The 19522-nt window shown below is 38.5% G+C and overlaps 2 protein-coding genes across 6 annotated transcripts in view; one reads left to right on the top strand and one right to left on the bottom strand.

Annotated features, from left to right (window-relative positions):
• LOC131139598 (semaphorin-7A) overlaps positions 1-17377 on the bottom strand; it is a 45146-nt gene extending 27769 nt beyond the window's left edge. For 3 of the 5 annotated variants that reach the window (XM_058089338.1, XM_058089339.1, XM_058089342.1), the window contains exons 1-5: positions 2994-3172; positions 2283-2419; positions 1162-1218; positions 998-1096; positions 814-922 (exon numbers count right to left, since the gene is read on the bottom strand). In XM_058089338.1, coding sequence (XP_057945321.1) covers positions 814-922; positions 998-1096; positions 1162-1218; positions 2283-2419; positions 2994-3117 — 526 coding nt within the window. In that variant the 5' untranslated portion in view covers positions 3118-3172. Of the gene's footprint in view, positions 1-813; positions 923-997; positions 1097-1161; positions 1219-2282; positions 2420-2993; positions 3173-3331; positions 3529-17245 lie in introns of those variants that run through there. The other 2 variants (XM_058089340.1, XM_058089341.1) reach the window with 2 other exon arrangements.
• Positions 4784-17142, top strand: LOC131139600 (synaptotagmin-5). The gene is made up of 5 exons (XM_058089343.1): positions 4784-4865; positions 6635-7575; positions 11000-11174; positions 14513-14679; positions 14758-17142. The coding sequence occupies exons 1-5, from the start codon at positions 4844-4846 to the stop codon at positions 14905-14907; spliced, it is 1455 nt and encodes a 484-aa protein (XP_057945326.1). The 5' UTR covers positions 4784-4843; the 3' UTR covers positions 14908-17142.
• Positions 17378-19522: the final 2145 nt, after the last annotated feature.

Below are 19522 nucleotides of genomic sequence, written 5' to 3'. Positions count from 1 at the left end.
GTTAGGAATGGAATATTTTCCCACTCTATTTTAGTACTGCAACTTTTTTCTCTTTAATATTTCAACTGTATGCTACTAAAATGACATTATTTTTCATCCGAACGAGTTTATTCTCGTAAAATTGTGATTTTTTTTGTCTTAATAATTTGACTCTGTAAATTCATGTAAAATTTTTATCCATTTCTGCAGGTGTTTTTTTATATATTTTTCCAACTACTTCACTTTTCTTCCTGTATTAAATTAAATTATAATTAATAATATTTATAATTATAATATATAATTAATAATTATGACTTTATTCTCATATTAGAATATTTTCCCCATTTTTTTAATTTTATATATATATATATATATATATATATATATATATATATATATATATAATTTTTTTTATTATTATTATTTTATAATATTTAAATTCTATGCTACTAAAATGATATTTTTCCCCTCATAATATACAGGTTTATTCTTGGAAAACAAGTGACTTTTTTCTGGTTAGAATCTTTTATCTTTTTATCCATTTATGATGTTTTGTTTCTCAAATTACAACCTGAAATAAAAATAATATTCCATTTGCCATTCCATTTGACATTCCAGTTGACATTCCATCGCCTTTCACATGGAACAATCACACTCTGTTCTTTTTAACTCATTCAACAAGCAAAAAGAGGTGAGCAGTTTGAAGCCAGAAAAGGCTTTCCTGTCTCCTGGCTGACATGACCCCCAGATACCATGACCCCCCTAGAGGATGCAGTATGTGTCGTACAAGCATCGGCTTCCATAATAACGTCAAGGGTGTAAGAGCAAACTCACCAACCAGAGCAGAATGTTCACCATCTTTCACAATAAAGCTCCTGATGCTCCCTCGTATGCTCTCCAGGTCGTCAGCAGGTCTGCAAGCGGGAGCATCGTCTGACAGGTTCTACCAGCACACAACGTGTCAACATCCAGCATCCACAAGTTCTGCTCGTCCGCCGCGGGGATCAGCGTCTCTCACCGTGTCGCAGCATATCGTCTCTCGCCGGTCTGTCCCGCACAGAAGCAGACGGCCGGCATCCTCCCTCTCCAGGGCCACCGCCACATCGTAGTCGCAAAGCTAAAAAGCGACAAGATGACGTCAGGAACCAACCGAGGGGCTTCGTGTGTTTGTATGCGTCTCACGCTTGGCGATGCTCCGATGGCGCCGCAGTCGGCCCACGTCAACTTCCTTTCCACGGTCTGCAATGGACCAGATGACCCAGTTTGTAACTCAAGCTCGACAGGACCAAAGTCAAGTGCTGGTGCACAAAGTCAGGACTTGACTAGGCAGCAAAAACTGGTTCTTCTGGGAACTCACGAACGTCTCCCGTCCCTTCATCATTCTCATGACAAGAACGCCAGATGCATTCAGGGAACATCACAAAAACGGCTTTGTGTGTAAATAAACAGGAGGATATCACTCACTTTGCAACTCTTACTTTGGATGTACATCGTGCTACATTTAAGTATGACGGGATAAATAATACCCTACATTACGTGATGTCTTTGAATGCAACATGCCATTATGAATAATAACAGGTGGTTAAAGTGTGGTTCTGCTGCTACTACTGCGTCAGGCAAAATGATCTGACACATTTGTAGGTTAAATAAAAGGCAAATAAAGTAAAGTAACAAAAAAGTGTTTTTATTTTGGAAAAGTACATATAATGCCATTTTGCTTTGTTTCTTTATAACTCCATTGTTTTTCGTTTCTTTTTCAATTGCTGCCATGAATTGGACCGGTGAGCATGGCACTTTCTTTACCAAAACAAAGGAATCTGTATGATGTATGACAGGATCCCGTGCCAGCTGGAAACGCCATCTTGTTATGGGTTACCAACTTCAGAGATACTGGATCTGCATTGAAACCAAAATCAACCGGCTGACCTCGCATCACCAGAAGTGATTAATTTAATTTTTAAAACATAATGAAACAGAATGGCATTATATGTACTTTTCCAAAATAAAAACACTTTTTTGTTTCTTTACTTTATTTGCCTTTTATTTAACGTAACGGTTTGAATAATAGAGTTGAAAATAGAGTTGAATACCTAGGTTTTAATATATTCACCGGCTTAGGTTTCACAAAAAGCTTCTAAAATATACTTCTAAAGATGGAAGACGTACTTTTCTCTGACATATTTGTCATTTTAACACCGGTTCATATCTTTTGTCCATGTTCTGTTGACACAAAACAAGCGGACCCTGAACACATCGTGATTATTATTGATATTATGAAGGAATAAATCAGACAATGTGTTTACCTTGGAAGGATGTCGGAAGTTGACGGAAAGCAGGTGTCTTTTCCCAACAGCCGTGAGCTGGTCAGGATCCCTTTCCAGAAGAATCCGTACAAGCGGTTGGAGGACACCGGGCAACGTCACACTTTGAGTCCAAGTCTCTGGGAGACACGTTAAAAACAGTGTGATTTGGATCATGAGATTTCAATCACGGAGTCCAAAATCACATGACTGGAAGGTCTTGTTCTGCTACTGGCGTGCATCGTCATAGAAGTACATAGAAATCATACAAGTACACAAAAGGTAGCACTTTACTTTACAGTATTATTTTGTATATAATGCAAAGCTCTACCATAGCTTCATTTCTATTCTAAATACCCAATAAAGTTATAAATAAAAACACACATTAAACACAGTTAATGCTAGTCAAAGATCATCTATATAACAGGAGCTCTACCGTCTATCATTTGGCCCCGGGCCACCAGTTAAACACCCCTCGTCTAAGGGATTAAATTGCCCCCTCCATAGTTCCCCAATTTAATAAAATTTTGACAACAAGTGCAATAAAGCTTACTGATACGTAATATTTATGTTTAATACTACCTTCGTGTTAGCATTAGTAAGCTACACAGCTTACTTATTGATTGGTATCAGTGTAACAGTACATTTGATGGACAAATGCAAAAGAGTTCGACGACTTTTTGTTTTGTTTACTTCCTTTAGAAAGTCACCTACCTTCGTGACTAAAAGTCATCCTGGGTGGAAGCGTTGAGTCCAGTAGAGTCGCGCTGGAGAAGAGGAATAAAAGGAAGAAATTGAAATAAAAATCCGACCACAAAAAGCTAGCCATGACGCTCATTAGCGTTTAAACAAGGGCTGCGCTCCAATAGCGGTTTAATTTACTCTTGCTGAAATATAGCCGACGCTGACGTATACGGAAGTGGGTGTGGGAGGAGTGGAAGTTATAAATGGAACGCACCTGCTCTTGTTCAAAAGATGGATTTTTCACTGAACCGTTTCAGGGTTTTTGTTTGTACATTGTTAAAAAATAAGATGTCAAATTGAATAGTTACCTTGCTCATTTCATAAATGCTCTTCTTCCCAGGTGGTAAACATTTGATGTTCATGACTGCCACCTCATGGATGTATTGTTCTTGCACCGCTGTGGGTAAAACACAACTCCCAAGCGACCTCTCCTCGCACCTAGTTCACTTCAGCTTCTCAGAGAAATGTAACGACATGTAACGACGATTGGAACGCAGTCAAGGATCTGGAGCAGAGAACAAAAAAGAAACATGTATACAGTATAAACATGTACAGTTAAGCAAGTACTGTATATATCCAATTGTGGTTTCGTGTGACCACGTGACATTCTCTCATAAAACATGTTGGAATCACGCAAGCATTCACAAAATAAAGTCCTCAATTTAGCAGAAAAAAAAATCATAACTTTATGTTACAGGCACTGCCTGAGACAGCTATGAAAAGGGGGGATTATGTGACCTTTGGCCTTGGTCAAAAGTAATAAATGTTTATGAGTGTACAGTAAACCTCGGATATATCGGATTCAATTGTTCCCACTGGTTTTGTCCGATATAAGCGAAATCCGTTACCGGAAAATGTCCGTTTTACGCATATATGGGATTTATATCCGGTATATGCGTAAATGGGATTTTATCCGTTATAAAAAGGCACTTCCTTGACTATGTTTCCAATGTACCTGGACGCGCAGGCAACGCTGCAAACGCTGCAAATGACGTCATATAGCGGCCTGTCACGATTCGGCGAATCGGAGCGCCACGATGCGGCAAATCCGATATATGCCAGGGAAATTTCATGGAAATGCATTGGAACGGGACTGGAGATTTTGTCCGGAATAGGCGAAATCCGTTATAAAAAATCTGATATATGCAATGAATTTTTATTGGAAATGCATTACATAAAAATCGGTTCTTTTTTATCTGTCCGTTGTGAGCGAATTTCCGATATATCCGAGTCCGATATATCCGAGGTTTACTGTATTTTCATAATCTCAGATGTATTTTTCATACGCCACAACAAAGTGTGTTACTAATAGTTTTCTTACTGACAGTGCTCCCAACTCCCTTGACATCCCTACCCAGCTCCTCACTTGTGGTTCTGGGACGCTTCCTACTCAATTCTTGCGTGGAACTCCACAGGACTGTTATTATGAGTTATTGTGCAGATAGTGGTCTTGTTCCGGTCTACAATCCTGTCCCCAAGAGCGTTTGTGTGGCACGTGTCTTCAATCGACATAATGAGTACATATTAGGAGTACGCTCTTAAAGGGACAGGACGGTCGGTGATGTGGGCTCCGCGACATGAGCGACATGATGAATGTGTTATGTGACAACGCTTGGGAATGACTGAGATGGATAAATGCATGAATTCCACGCAGGAAGTGCGGATGCTGAGCAGAGTTTAGTCAGGCTGCAGTGCACAAGAGCGGAAGGGATAAAAGCTCAGTGAGCCGGTGTGAGCACACTAGTGGGCATGGTGCGCTCACACCGACTCCTCGTGCGCTCACACTGACTCCTCGCGCCGCAAGGAAGCCCACTGCAAACATGTCGCAGCACATCCTGGCAGGTAGGAGCAGGTCTACTTTTCGCATTTTCTCCACATTTTGCTCACGCAGGATTCAGTTTTTGCACCAAAGACTATGAAAAGACTGCATGATGAAGTCATTGTCTTATACTTGTTCCTCTGGCTGAGTCATCCATGCAGCCCTGCATGCCTTCTTATCATCACTTTGTGTCACAGTTAAGATGAGAAAAGAAGAACATGTAGTACAAACTACTACTACTACTACTACTAAGAACAACAGTAATTTATTCATTTTCTTATTTGCTTATCCTCATGAGGGTCGCGGGGGTGCTGGAGCCTATCCCAGCTGTCTTAGGCCAGCCAATCACAGAGCACATATAGACAAACAACCATTCACACTCACATTCATACCTATGTAGAGTTCATCCTCGATTGTAGAGTTGCATCATCACCTCTTTGTGCCTCTGGCGAAACAAAATGTGAAAGATGTAAAATATGCATCTTTTGGGATTAAAAAAAATTGGTAAAAAATAAATTTAATATTTTTTTCCCATTATTAGAGCCCCATACACATAAAATAACACCCCTATAGTTACATTTATACTTTATACTATTACTTGATATAGTAGACATTCATTAACTCATTCATTTTCTACCGCTTATCCTCACGAGGGTCGCGGGGGTGCTGGAGCCTATCCCAGCTGTCTTCGGGCGAGAGGCAGGGTACACCCTGGACTGGTGGCCAGCCAATCCCAGGGCACATATAGACAAACAACCATTCACACTCACATTCATACCTATGGACAATTTGGATGAATGTTTTTGGAATGTGTTAGTGTTCTTACTAAGCACACTAAACTCATCACACACCAACTTAACACTCAAGAGGTATAATTATGAAACCAGCTCAACCGAATCATTCATTTATTCATTCATTTTCTACCGCTTATCCTCACGCCGTGCAGCACAACAACAATAATACAAACACTAATTCAATAAAGACACATTACGTGATAATCTGACCTTAATTTGTCCCGCTGTTTTCAAGTATTTACTGCAAAAACGGAAGTCAAAGATCCTCTGTATGACAGGAGCACCCTGCTGCTTTCATGGACCCACGGCAAAAACACAACTCAAAGATTCTCCATTGCACAGGAGCGCTCTTATGTCATGAAGGAAGTTACCGCTTTGCTGAATACAAAAATGCTAGCCAAGGATTATATATGAGAGGAATGCTCTGCTGTTTTTAGGAATCTCTGGTCAAAGATCCTCTATATGTTAAGAGTGCTATGCTGTTTTTAGGGACCCACTGCAAAAACGCAACTCAAAGCTCCTCGACTCTGTAATTCTGCAAAAACGTTAGTTCTATATGACGAAAGCACTCTGCTGTTTTTAGGAATTGGTGGACCAGCCAGGACACGCCTCCAATGGATGGCTCTTAGGTTGCGTTAGCGTTAGCATCGGTGCTAGCGTTGAGTGGAGTAAAGATAAAATAGACTCCAGCATCTTAGCAACAACAACTGTTAGCTAGTGCTGCTTTAGGTATGAGCCGGTTTTAATTGGTGGTTCATTGAAGGTTTTGTTGGTCAGGTGATCCATGAAGAGCCAATCAGGTGGCCACGTGCTGCTAGCGTGATGTTTACGCGTCTGCAGTCCCGAGAAGACGGGCAGGAAATTTGCCACATTCATGTGGCGTCGAAGCCTTGATGAATGTGAGGTTATTTCCTGTGTGATCTCGTTTAGATGATTAACGTCGTGTAATTAAAAGCATCTTCAAAGCCATCTCTGGCGCTGATGGCGGCCATGTCTAGTCCACCTGCAGGTCCTGCTGGCCGTGCTTCTGGCCGTCTTCTGCTACTGCGTGGTGCTCGCCGTCATTCTCTGCTGCCGGCGAAAGAAGGCCAAGCCCTCGGAGGACAAGGAGGCGTCCGTGTCTGGTCCCCGTCCCAGCGAGCGGGTCACCGTGACCTTAACCCCGGCGTTGTGCACCAGGCCCGTCAGGCAGCAGTACGAAGAGCTGGACGGCGACGTTCTGGACTTCACGTCCTCGAAAAGCAGCTCCTCCCCCTCTGAGGACGACCTGAGCGATCTGCCCTTTGAGCCCAGCCCCACCAGGTCGGTGAGCCTGTCCCCTTGTAGCTCGTCGCCGCAGCGCCGCCTCAGCTCTCCGGTTGTTCCAGCGCCGTCCCGGAAAGGTTCCAGGGCGTCCCTGCCCTCCCTCACTAAGCTGGTTCCGAAATCTCGCTGGGCGAAGGGGCGCCGCAGCACCGTGAGCGGTGAAACGCTTACACCCTGCCAGAAGGGGGCGCCCTCTCCATTACGGTACGGCTCCACGGCGTCTTCCGCCCCCGCCAAGGCCAGCCCCTCGCTGCACTTCTCCCTACTTTACTCGACATCCGGCACCCTCCTGGTCAGCATCTTGGGACTGTCGGGGGCCGGTCGAAGGCGCAGCAGAAGAGTGTCGGTGCGAGCCAGCCTGCCGCCCCTGTGCCCCGAACCCCAGGAGGTTGCCTCCCGACGCCACAGCCTCAGCCCGGAGCTGCAGAGCCAGAGCTTGGAGCTGCAGGTGGGCTCGGTGGATGAGCTGCGGGGGTGCACATTGAGACTGGAGGTCTACAGCCGCGACTTCTCCGGCCTGAGGGAGGTGGCCGTGGGGGTGGCCGAGCTGCCCTGTCGGCACGTGGACTGGCAGCCCGACACCACGGCGACCTGCACCCGCCAGCTCAGCCCGACTAAAAGCAAACTCAAGAAGGTAACGTCTGTCTTCTCATGTCTTCTTGTGTCCCAAAACACGCAAAAACTCCAATGAATGACAGAAACTATACGCTGTTTTTAGGAATCTGCTGCAAAAACAGCCGTCAAACATATAGATGTAGACAAAAATGCGAGTCAAAGATCCTGTATATTACAGAAACAGTTTGCTGTTCTTCAAAATCTTCGGCATCATTCTGCGACAAAAAATATCAATATGACAGGAACAATCTGCTGTTTTTAGGAATCTGTTGCAAAAACAGCCGTCAAACATCCTCTAAATGGCAGAAATGCTCTCCTGTATTTAAGGACCGACGACAAAAATGCGAGTCAAAGATCCTCCGTGTGACAGAATTGTTCTGCTGTTTTTTTTAAATCTGCCACAAAAATGCAAGTCAAAGATCCTCTATATTACAGAAACAATTTGCCGTTCTTCAAAATCTTCTGCATCATTTTCGACAAAAAATATCTATATGACAGGAGCGATCTGTTGCAAAAACTCGAGTCAAAGATCTTCCATATGACAGAATTATTTTGATGTTTTTAGGAATCTGCTGCAAAAACAGCCGTCAAACATCCTATAGATGGCAAAAATGCTGTCCTGTTTTTAAAGACAGACTACAAAAATGCGACAAAAATGCGACAAAAAATATCTAACGACGGGGACGATCTGCTGTTTTTAGGAATCTGTTGCAAAAACTCGACTCAAAGGTCTTCCATATGACAGAATTATTTTGCTGTTTTTGGGAATCTGCTGCAAAAACAGCCGTCAAATATCCTCTAGATAGCAAAGATGCTGTCCTGTTTTTTTATATTACAGAAACAATTTGCTGTTCTTCAAAATCTTCGGCATCATTCTGCGACAAAAAATATCAATATGACAGGAACGATCTGCTGTTTTTAGGAATCTGTTGCAAAAACTCTACTCAAAGATCTTCCATATGACAGAATTTTTGCTGTTTTTAGGAATCTGCTGCAAAAACAGCCGTCAAACATCCTCTAAATGGCAGAAATGCTCTCCTGTATTTAAGGACCGACGACAAAAATGCGAGTCAAAGATCCTCCGTGTGACAGAATTGTTCTGCTGTTTTTTTTAAATCTGCCACAAAAATGCAAGTCAAAGATCCTCTATATTACAGAAACAATTTGCCGTTCTTCAAAATCTTCTGCATCATTTTCGACAAAAAATATCTATATGACAGGAGCGATCTGTTGCAAAAACTCGAGTCAAAGATCTTCCATATGACAGAATTATTTTGATGTTTTTAGGAATCTGCTGCAAAAACAGCCGTCAAACATCCTATAGATGGCAAAAATGCTGTCCTGTTTTTAAAGACAGACTACAAAAATGCGACAAAAATGCGACAAAAAATATCTAACGACGGGGACGATCTGCTGTTTTTAGGAATCTGTTGCAAAAACTCGACTCAAAGGTCTTCCATATGACAGAATTATTTTGCTGTTTTTGGGAATCTGCTGCAAAAACAGCCGTCAAATATCCTCTAGATAGCAAAGATGCTGTCCTGTTTTTTTATATTACAGAAACAATTTGCTGTTCTTCAAAATCTTCGGCATCATTCTGCGACAAAAAATATCAATATGACAGGAACGATCTGCTGTTTTTAGGAATCTGTTGCAAAAACTCTACTCAAAGATCTTCCATATGACAGAATTTTTGCTGTTTTTAGGAATCTGCTGCAAAAACAGCCGTCAAACATCCTCTAAATGGCAGAAATGCTCTCCTGTATTTAAGGACCGACGACAAAAATGCGAGTCAAAGATCCTCCGTGTGACAGAATTGTTCTGCTGTTTTTTTAAATCTGCCACAAAAAGGCAAGTCAAAGATCCTCTATATTACAGAAACAATTTGCCGTTCTTCAAAATCTTCTGCATCATTTTCGACAAAAAATATCTACATGACAGGAGCGATCTGCTGTTTTTAGGAATATGCTGCAAAAGCTCTACTCAAAGATCTTCCATAAGACAGAATTATTTTGCTGTTTTTAGGAATCTGCTGCAAAAACAGCAGTCAAACACCCTCTAAATAGCAAAAATGCTGTCCTGTTTTTAAAGACTGACTACAAAAATGCGAGTCAAAGATCCTCCGTGTGACAGAATTGTTCTGCTGTTTTTTTAAATCCGCCACAAAAATACAAGTCAAAGATCCTCTATATTACAGAAACAATTTGCTGTTCTTCAAAATCTTCATCATTTTCGACAAAAAATATCTATATGACAGACAGGAACGATCTGTTTTTAGGAATCTGTTGCAAAAACTCTACTCAAAGATCTTCCATATGACAGAATTATTTTGCTGCTTTTAGGAATCTGCTGCAAAAACAGCCGTCAAACATCCTCTAGATGGCAAAAATGCTGTCCTGTTTTTAAAGACAGACTACAAAAATGTGACAAAAAATATCTATACGACAGGGACGATCTGCTGTTTTTAGGAATCTGCTGCAAAAACTCTACTCAAAGATCTTCCATATGACAGAATTATTTTGCTGTTTTTAGGAATCTGTTGCAAAAGCTCTACTCAAAGATCTTCCATATGACAGAATTATTTTGCTGCTTTTAGGAATCTGCTGCAAAAACAGCCGTCAAACATCCTCTCAATGGCAAAAATGCTCTCCTGTTTTTTTATATTACAGAAACAATTTGCTGTTCTTCAAGATCTTCTGCATCATTCTGCGACAAAAAATATCTATATGACAGGAACGATCTGCTGTTTTTAGGAATCTGTTGCAAAAACTCTACTCAAAGATCTTCCATCTGACAGAATTGGATGTTGGAAAAATGCTAGCCAAAAGTTCTGTGTATGACAGAAATGCTGTTTTTAGGAATCCTTGATATGACAGGAGCTCTCTGCTGTTTTTAGCTCCAGCGGTTGAACAGCCCTGAGCATCTGTGATCTCTGACCTCCCCCCAGGAAGCAGACCTTATATAATACATATTATGTCATAGGTCCCGTCATACTATTGTCACTTCCTGTCCCAATACTTTTGTCCTTAAAGCCAAGCCTACACGGTGCCTTCTGCTGGTGTTTGCTGGTGTTTGCGGCTGCACAAGTGAAGTTGGCAGCAGATGCAGGCTGGAGGTCTTCCAGGGTGCTGGACTCAGCTTGAAGTGTAATTTCAGTGAAAGCTGGACCTCCATCCCTCCATCCATCACCATCGGCCCGACGGGCCCACTTTGACGGATGTGCTCAGACCCGTTGACTGATGACGTTCCTTACTCGCCCCCGCCCACGCGGCCTCCATTTATTGCACAAGTCAGTCTTTTCAAGTGTGATGCGCTCTGGTTCGTGACGCAAAACACACAGCGGGAGAAACCCACCCGACCCACCCATCCATCCATCTACCCATCCATCCACCCAGAAAGTGATATCACATCTGAAGGTGGCTTCCTGTCTTCCTCCTCCTCAGAGTGTGAGCTCTCAGGACACGTCATCATCTCGGAGGAAGAGTTCCCTTTGCACGCCGCGACCTTTGGGCCAACTCTTTGTCCTGCTTCAGTACCAGTCGCTGGCTCACCGCGTCAAGGTGATGGTTCGCAAGGCGGGGAACCTGACCAAGCTGACGCGCATCCCTGGAGCTCCAGGTACATCGCAAACGTCCATTATTACTCAAATGTAGCACTGTTATACATTCATTACCATTTACCATTATTCAAATATTACTAATTATTTATACAAAAATATATAATATCAAATATATATTAAAATATGATATTAATAAATATATAAATAAAAATAAGAATATATACATATATAATAATTATATAAGATATATATCAAAATATGATATTAATAAATATATAAATAAAAATAAGAATATATAAATATATAACAATGATATAAAATATATATCAAAATATGATATTAATAAATATATAAATAAAAATAAGAATATATAATATATATAATATATAATAATTATATAAAATATGTATCAAAATATTATATTAATAAATATATAAATAAAAATAAGAATATATAAATATATAACAATGATATAAAATATATATCAAAATATGATATTAATAAATATATAAATAAAAATAAGAATATATAATATATAATAATTATATAAAATATATATCAAAATATGATATTAATAAATATATAAATAAAAATAAGAATATATAAATATATAACAATTATATAAAATATATATCAAAATATGATATTAATAAATATATAAATAAAAATAAGAATATATAAATATATAATAATTATATAAAATATATATCAAAATATGATATTAATAAATATATAAATAAAAATAAGAATATATAAATATATAATAATTATATAAAATATATATCAAAATATTATATTAATAAATACATAAATAAAAATAAGAATATATAAATATATAATTGTATGAAATATATATATCAAAATATTATATTTATATTTATAACTATATAAATAAAAATAAGAATATATAAAAAATATATCAAATGTTAAAAATGATAATTGTACACATCAATATATATTTGTTTACAATTATGACTATAACGCGGAGATAATGCATAATAGAAAAATAAAGAGGAATAAATGGAATATAATAGAACACTAGATTAATAATATAAGACGTTATTTTTTCACCTGTAAAAAAATATAAGCCATCCCTAATATTTGGGGGGCTATAGATGTAAACATGCAAAGCAGCAGTTAGAGTATGGGGAAGACATGTTCATCACTCGTCTTATATTCAGGGTTGTCTTATATTCTGCTCAGTACGGCATTTCATTTATGGTGAAAAATCAAATGATTTAATTATGCACGCATTTTGGCACATTTAGCTTATTTAGAATATTGCTGTATGGACACGAATATAAGCCATAAACGGTGGAGACAACCACGGTCAGGATCCCGTTTTATCGTCTTTGATTCCCCCTTTCGCTGACTCATGGCGACACGACTGTGTTGTGTAACCACATTAGGAAGCCATCGCCCCCCCCCCCCCCCCCCCCGTGTCATTTCCCCTTGGCATCGTCTGCCGCGTATCTCGTTGTCATCCTCGCTCCACTGGCGCAGAAGCGGCGAGGAGCCGCCGCAACAAAACAAGCGATGGCGGTGTTGGGTTTCTGTCAGCGCAACAGATTGATTCCACTTGTTGTTCCAGGAATGTGTCAAAACAATTCATGATGCTGCTTATGAATTATTGGCCAATCCCATTAGCCCAACTGGAGTGGATTAGGAGGGGAAGCCGTGCCCAATATTGGCTTATTGGATATTTAACCAAGTCCATAGTGTCTGATATCAGCCGTCCAGATTTAATTCATGTATTATTATTTCATGAAAACCCAAGTCTGATATCAGTCATTCAGGTCTTGATTATCAACAATCTGTGTCTGATATCATTAATCCCGAATATATTAATTTCTTATTTAATGAAGTCCATAGTGTCTGATATCAGTCATCTGGATTTAATTCATGTATTATTATTTCATAAATATCCAAGTCTGATATCAGTCATTCAGGTCTTGATTATCAACAATCTGTGTCTGATATCATTAATCCCGAATATATTAATTTCTTATTTAATGAAGTCTATAGTGTCTGATATCAGTCATCTGGATTTAATTCATGTATTATTATTTCATGAAAACCCAAGTCTGATATCAGTCATTCATTTCCTGATTAACAACTACCTGCGTCTGATATCATTAATCCCGAATATATGAATTTATTATTTAATGAAGTCCATAGTGTCTGATATCAGACGTCCAGATTTAATTAATGTATTATTACTTCATGAAAACCCAAGTCTGATATCAGTCATTCAGGTCTTGATTATCAACAACCTGGGTCTGATATCATTAATCCCGAATATATGAATTTATTATTTAATGAAGTCCATAGCCGTCCAGATTTAATGAATGTATTATTATTTCATGAAAACCCAAGTCTGATATCAGTCATTCATGTCTTGATTAACAACAACCTGTGTCTGATATCATTAATGCCGAATATATTCATATAGTATTATTTAATGAAGTCCATAGTCTCTGATATCAGTCATCTGGATTTAATTAATGTATTATTATTTCATGAAAACCCAAGTCTGATATCAGTCATTCATGTCTTAACAACAATTTGTGTCTGATATCATTAATCCCGAATATATTCATTTAGTATTATTTAATGAAGTCCAAAGTGTCCGATATCAGTCATCTGGATTTAATGAATGTATTATTATTTTATGAAAACCCAAGTCTGATATCAGTCATTAAGGTCTTGATAATCAACAACCTTTGTCTGATATCATTAATGCCAAATATATTCATTTAGTATTATTTAATGAAGTCCATAGTGTCTGATATCAGTCATCTGGATTTAATGAATGTATTATTATTTCATAAATATCCAAGTCTGATATCAGCCATTTAGGTCTTGATTATCAACAACCTGTGTCTGATATCATTAATCCCAAATATATGAATTTCTTATTTAATGAAATCCATAGTGTCTGATATCAGACGTCCAGATTTAATGAATGTATTATTATTTCATGAAAACCCAAGTCTGATATCAGTCATTCATGTCTTGATTAACAACAACCTGCGTCTGATATCATTAATCCCAAATATATTCATTTAGTATTATTTAATGAAGTCCATAGTGTCTGATATCAAGTCATCTGGATTTAATTAATGTATTATTATTTTATGAAAACCCAAGTCTGATATCAGTCATTCAGGTCTTGATTATCAACAACCTGCATCTGATATCATTAATCCCGAATACGTATATTCATTTAGTATTATTTAATGAAGTCCATAGTGTCTGATATCAGTCATCCAGACTTAATGAATGTATTATTATTTCATGAAAACCCAAGTCTGATATCAGTCATTCATTCCTGATGAACAACTACTTCCTGGCTTGGGTACCGCTACCCCGACTAAGCTTTGTCCCCCTTGGTCAGACCATTACGTCATCATCAATCTGCACCACGCCGGCAAAGTGATCGGCACCAAGGAGACCAAAGGAGCCGGCGGTTCCGACCCGGTTTGGAACGCTCCCTTCTTATTCGACCTGCCGGCCGGTGACGTCACTCGGCTGCCGTTGCTGCTGGAGTTCATCGTCATGCAGGTAGGACGCCATGATGCCGGAACGCCACGATGCCGGAACGCTGCGATGCCGGAACACTCAAGTGATCTTTCCCCGCAGGGTCGCCTCTACACCAAGAGCAGCGTTTTGGGTCGCGTGCTGATTGGCAGCCGGGTTTCGGAGGCGGGGAAAGGACACTGGGAGGACATGTGCGGACGAGGGCCGGCGGAGACCGCCCGCTGGCACGACATCCAATCAGATGCGCAGTAGGCTTTGATTGACGGATGTAGTTGCCAGCCAAGGACTAATGCCTCCTAGAATATTCTGATATCATTTTAAGGTTCCGGTGTTTATTTCATCTTAAAGCTACAGCAACGACAAATGGCAGCCATTCGCAGTACTTGCTGATACAGCATATGTACTACTCTTATTCAATCCGGTGTCTGATATCACTCATCAGGAGTTCATTCATTTGCTGTTATTTCATGAAAACCATCTACAGTGTCTGATATCATTTATTCTGGATTGATTTGTTTTAGTTATTATTGTTTAACAAGGACCACGGTATCTGGCATCATGTCCTGGCTTCATTATTTCTTTGTTTGAGAACTGATATCATTCATCCTGAATTGGTAATGGTTTCATTTTATTTGAACATACATCAGGTTACAATGGAATGCATCAACATAACCAAATTCACAGTTGATTTATGTTTTATTATTTCATGAAAACTAGTTTATGATATCAGTAATCCTGAATTTATTCATTTGCTATGATTTCATAAAAAAAACCAAGTGTCTGATATCAGTCCTACTGAATTTGTTCATTGTTGTTATCTTGAGATCGTTCATCTGACTTGATTCATTCCATATTATTTCATGAAAAAAAAACACAGTGCCTGATATCAGTCATCCTGAATTTCTTCATTTATTTATATGACTTTTCCTTAAGTAATTCATTTATTATTATGTCATTAAATCCCCAGTGTCTGATATCAGTCACCCTGAATTAATTCATTGATTAACAGTAATCCCGATTTCTGATATCATTAATACTGAATTCATGTCTGATATCAGTATTCATTTCCTGATTAACAACTACTTACGTCTGATATCATTAATCCCGAATATATTGATTTATTATGTAATAAAGTCCACAGTGCCTGATATCAGCCATCCGGATTTAATTAATGTATTATTTAATGAAAACCCAAGTCTGATATCAGCCATTCATGTCTTGATTAACAACAATCTGTGTCTGATATCATTAATGCTGAATATATTCATTTAGTATTATTTAATGAAGTCCATAATGTCTGATATCAGTCACCTGGATTAAATAAATGTATTATTAATTCATAAAAACCCAAGTCTGATATCAGTCATTCATGTCTTAACAACAATCTGTCTGATATCATTAATGCCAAATATATTCATTTAGTATTATTTAATGACGTCCATAGTGTCTGATATCATTAATGCCGAATATATGAATTTATTATTTAATGAAGTCCATAGTGTCTGATATCAGTCATCCTAAATTATTACTATTATTATTAACAACAACCACGTTGTCTGATATCGTTGATCCTGAATGTGTTCAATTCTTGTTTTTTTATTGATAACCAGTGTCTGATATCGTCCAGAATAGATGTACCGTATTGATGATTGTTTCAGGAGAACCAGAGTGCGATATCGCTTGTTGTGCAAGGTGATTATTTCAGACATGAATGAAATGTATTAGTCATATTTTCTGTATTTATTTTGTACATGAGTCACTTTCCTTCCTCCTCATGAATCCTTGGCATATAAGTGAATATCGAGTGTCAACATGTGATGTACTTTGACGTCATCTGTCAAGCATGTTCCACGTAATAAAATATGTATTTGTCGGAGGGATACACACGTACTGCGATACACACGTTTGTACGTTTATATGTCCTGCTTCGCCGCAAATTAATTTTGCCGTCCAGAGAGAGTTTAAAAATAGAAGGCTCCACACCAACATGTGATGTAATCCGCGTCCCAAAGGCGTATTATGTCGCATCACATCAGCAAAGCAACACGCTTGCACGATGAAACTGTGACATTTATGCAAAGTAAAACTGCATGGAGACGATTATTTACGTCCGTCTGACCTTTAAGTGATGCGTGACTCTCAGGCCGCATCCACACCAAACCCACTTCACCGTTGCCATTTGCCATTCTTTGCAGATTCACAATGAAATTCATGTTAACTGATGAAAAAAATAGCACCGAAAATACATAACGAATAATAATAACACAATACTGAATTGAAAATAATATATTAAGTATTTCAAAAAATCCTGATTACAGTTAGCCCTCGTTTTTCGCGGCACTAGACCCGATGCTGATAAGTGAATTTCCGCGAATTAGGATTCAATGTGAATACAAATCAGAACTTAATAAAAATTTATAATATATATATATATATAAAATATATACAAATTATTTTTGAACATTAATCGAACCCTCGAGACATGAAATAACACTCCTATTGTCACCTTTAAATTTACATTAGCTAACAAAGCACATATAATCCGAGAAAATAACACCTATTCGACATAAATATAAAAACACAAACTCACAAGTTAGCAGTTCCTCGTTGTTTGTTTTCTGGACAGCGTACTTCTTTGCATTTTGACACGTTTTACCCAAAACGATAGTAAATAAAAGTCATGCTCGAGTGGTGTCACAGTAAATGTGCTCCCCTGGAAACCTTAGTGATGACACTAGTGGCCGTCTCACCGAATACTGACACCTAGCGGCCAATGTACAATACCGTACTACTGTCAAAATTACGATGCTTATTTTGGCTTGTACTGTGGTACACTGTGATTTATTAATGTTAATAAATGAAATGTCTTTGTACTTAGCATAGAAAACCTGTTTCAAACCGTCTAAATCCACTTGACAGACATAACACGTGGGTGGGTGTTGCATGAGGCTGAGCCAATCAGTGCCGGGGATACTGAACAATAACTTCCTGTACTGTATTGAACGTGTACTTTATTTAAATGAAGACTCCATACAATGTGTACTTGAATATGTATATTTTTGACCAATAATAGCCTGCAATTAACCACAAAAAAGGGTATGCTCATGTGCGAGATGAAGACGTTCAGCTTCTCAAGTCTGCTAGCAGGCTAAATATCGAGCCACAACAAGCCCTGATTGATTGGCTATAAGAGAGAACCCGCCCATTGTGTTCTGGTTCTGATTCGCTGTAGACGATTGTCAATCAATCTCCGTGGAGCACTGCCAGTTTCCTGTTGTATGACATGCTGAGTGAAGGCAGAAGTTACTCGACTGTAAAGTAATCGTAGTCATTTCATTTCTTGTGTTCAATCAGTCAGTTGATCATTAAAATAATAATAATCTAATATTAATTATTAAAAATAATTATTAAAAATAATTATTGAAAATATTTTAAAAATTATAAAAAATATCAAAAATAATAATATAATATTAATGATTAAAAATAATTATTACAATTATTTTAAAAATTATAAAAAAAATCAAAAATATTATCAAAAATAATAATTTAATTAAAATTAAATAAATGTCAACTTTGAGAGAAATTAGAAATGTGATAAAATGTGAATGGCTGTCTTAGAAAAGTGGTGAGATGCTTTACAGTCTTAAACATACTGTATATAATACATACAGTATTATATATACTATATATAATAATAGTACAAATCCAATGTGCCCTAGGTCTTCTCAAGGCCTCCTACCGGCCCTGACCCCCCCCCCACAAAAGCACACAAAAGCAGAAATAAAGAGGAGTCAGGTGGAAGTAAGATATAAAGTAAAACTTTATCATGACATACAAGTTTAAAGCCCTGAGAACCATATCTTTATATTACTAATAATATGAACAAACGTGAATGTGTGGGAGGAAAAAAAAACCACGTAGGGAAAGTGCTCCTCTTAAATACAATCAGCACAAACCGCTTTGGGTCTTTTTTCACCACATTCACCACATCTTGTCCTACTTTGTCTTTTCTTGTCGTTGTTTGCTTTGAATCAAAAGGAGAAAAAAAAAACTAATATAGAAGTCATATCATTATCATCATAATGTCCATCATAACAATAACAACAGTACAAAAATATGCACAAACCCCACAGTCGAATGAATATACGGAGCATTGTACAAGCCAAAGACCACATAAAAGAAAATGGATAAATGAGGTATGTGATAACCATTTGCATAATGCGCCTGCTTCTTTTTTTGGTTTTTTTTTTTCATTTTTTACAAAGATTAGGTTAGTTCTTAAACAATCTTAAAGCTGAATTAACTCAAAAACAATATATCCGAGCCAGAGAAAAAAAAAAAAAAGAATAAACTGCAGAACTTCACAGCTTCCCGAGTGACGACGACACCTGGGTTGCAGGTACTGATGCCAAAAAAAGAAAAATCCCAAAATGCAACACCAAAAGTCAGTCTAAAGTAGCATTCAGCCAAGCGGCAGCGGCAGAGCTCCTTGCTAATTAGCGTTAGCATCTGCGCCAGCCGCACTGAGGTATTATGGTGTGAGGGGGGGAAGGGGGGGTGTAAGACAGTGGACCCTTTTCTTTATCGCACTTGGGGGGGGGGGGGTTAGCATTTATCCTCGCTACTTAGCCAAGCAGAGCGACCAAAAGGAGCGCTTTTGGCGTTTAAATCCGGCATTTTTCCCCGTGTTGGTGATAAAGTTGACCTGGCTATTTTCCGGCTGTGAGGAGATCAGGAGCGTGAATCCTCGCTGGCATCTCGTTCACCGATCGCGGGATGCCGTGTGAAAGCGGCAATTACAGAAAACAAAAACCTAAAAAGCCTCTTTCACACAGAAGATCCCGCAAAATTGCCGCTTTGCATCAGC

The sequence above is a fragment of the Doryrhamphus excisus genome, chromosome 12 (assembly GCF_030265055.1).
Source record: "Doryrhamphus excisus isolate RoL2022-K1 chromosome 12, RoL_Dexc_1.0, whole genome shotgun sequence".
NCBI lineage: Eukaryota > Metazoa > Chordata > Actinopteri > Syngnathiformes > Syngnathidae > Doryrhamphus > Doryrhamphus excisus.
The sequence above is the reverse complement of the archived record's forward strand: the minus strand, read 5'-3'. Positions and strand labels throughout refer to the sequence as shown.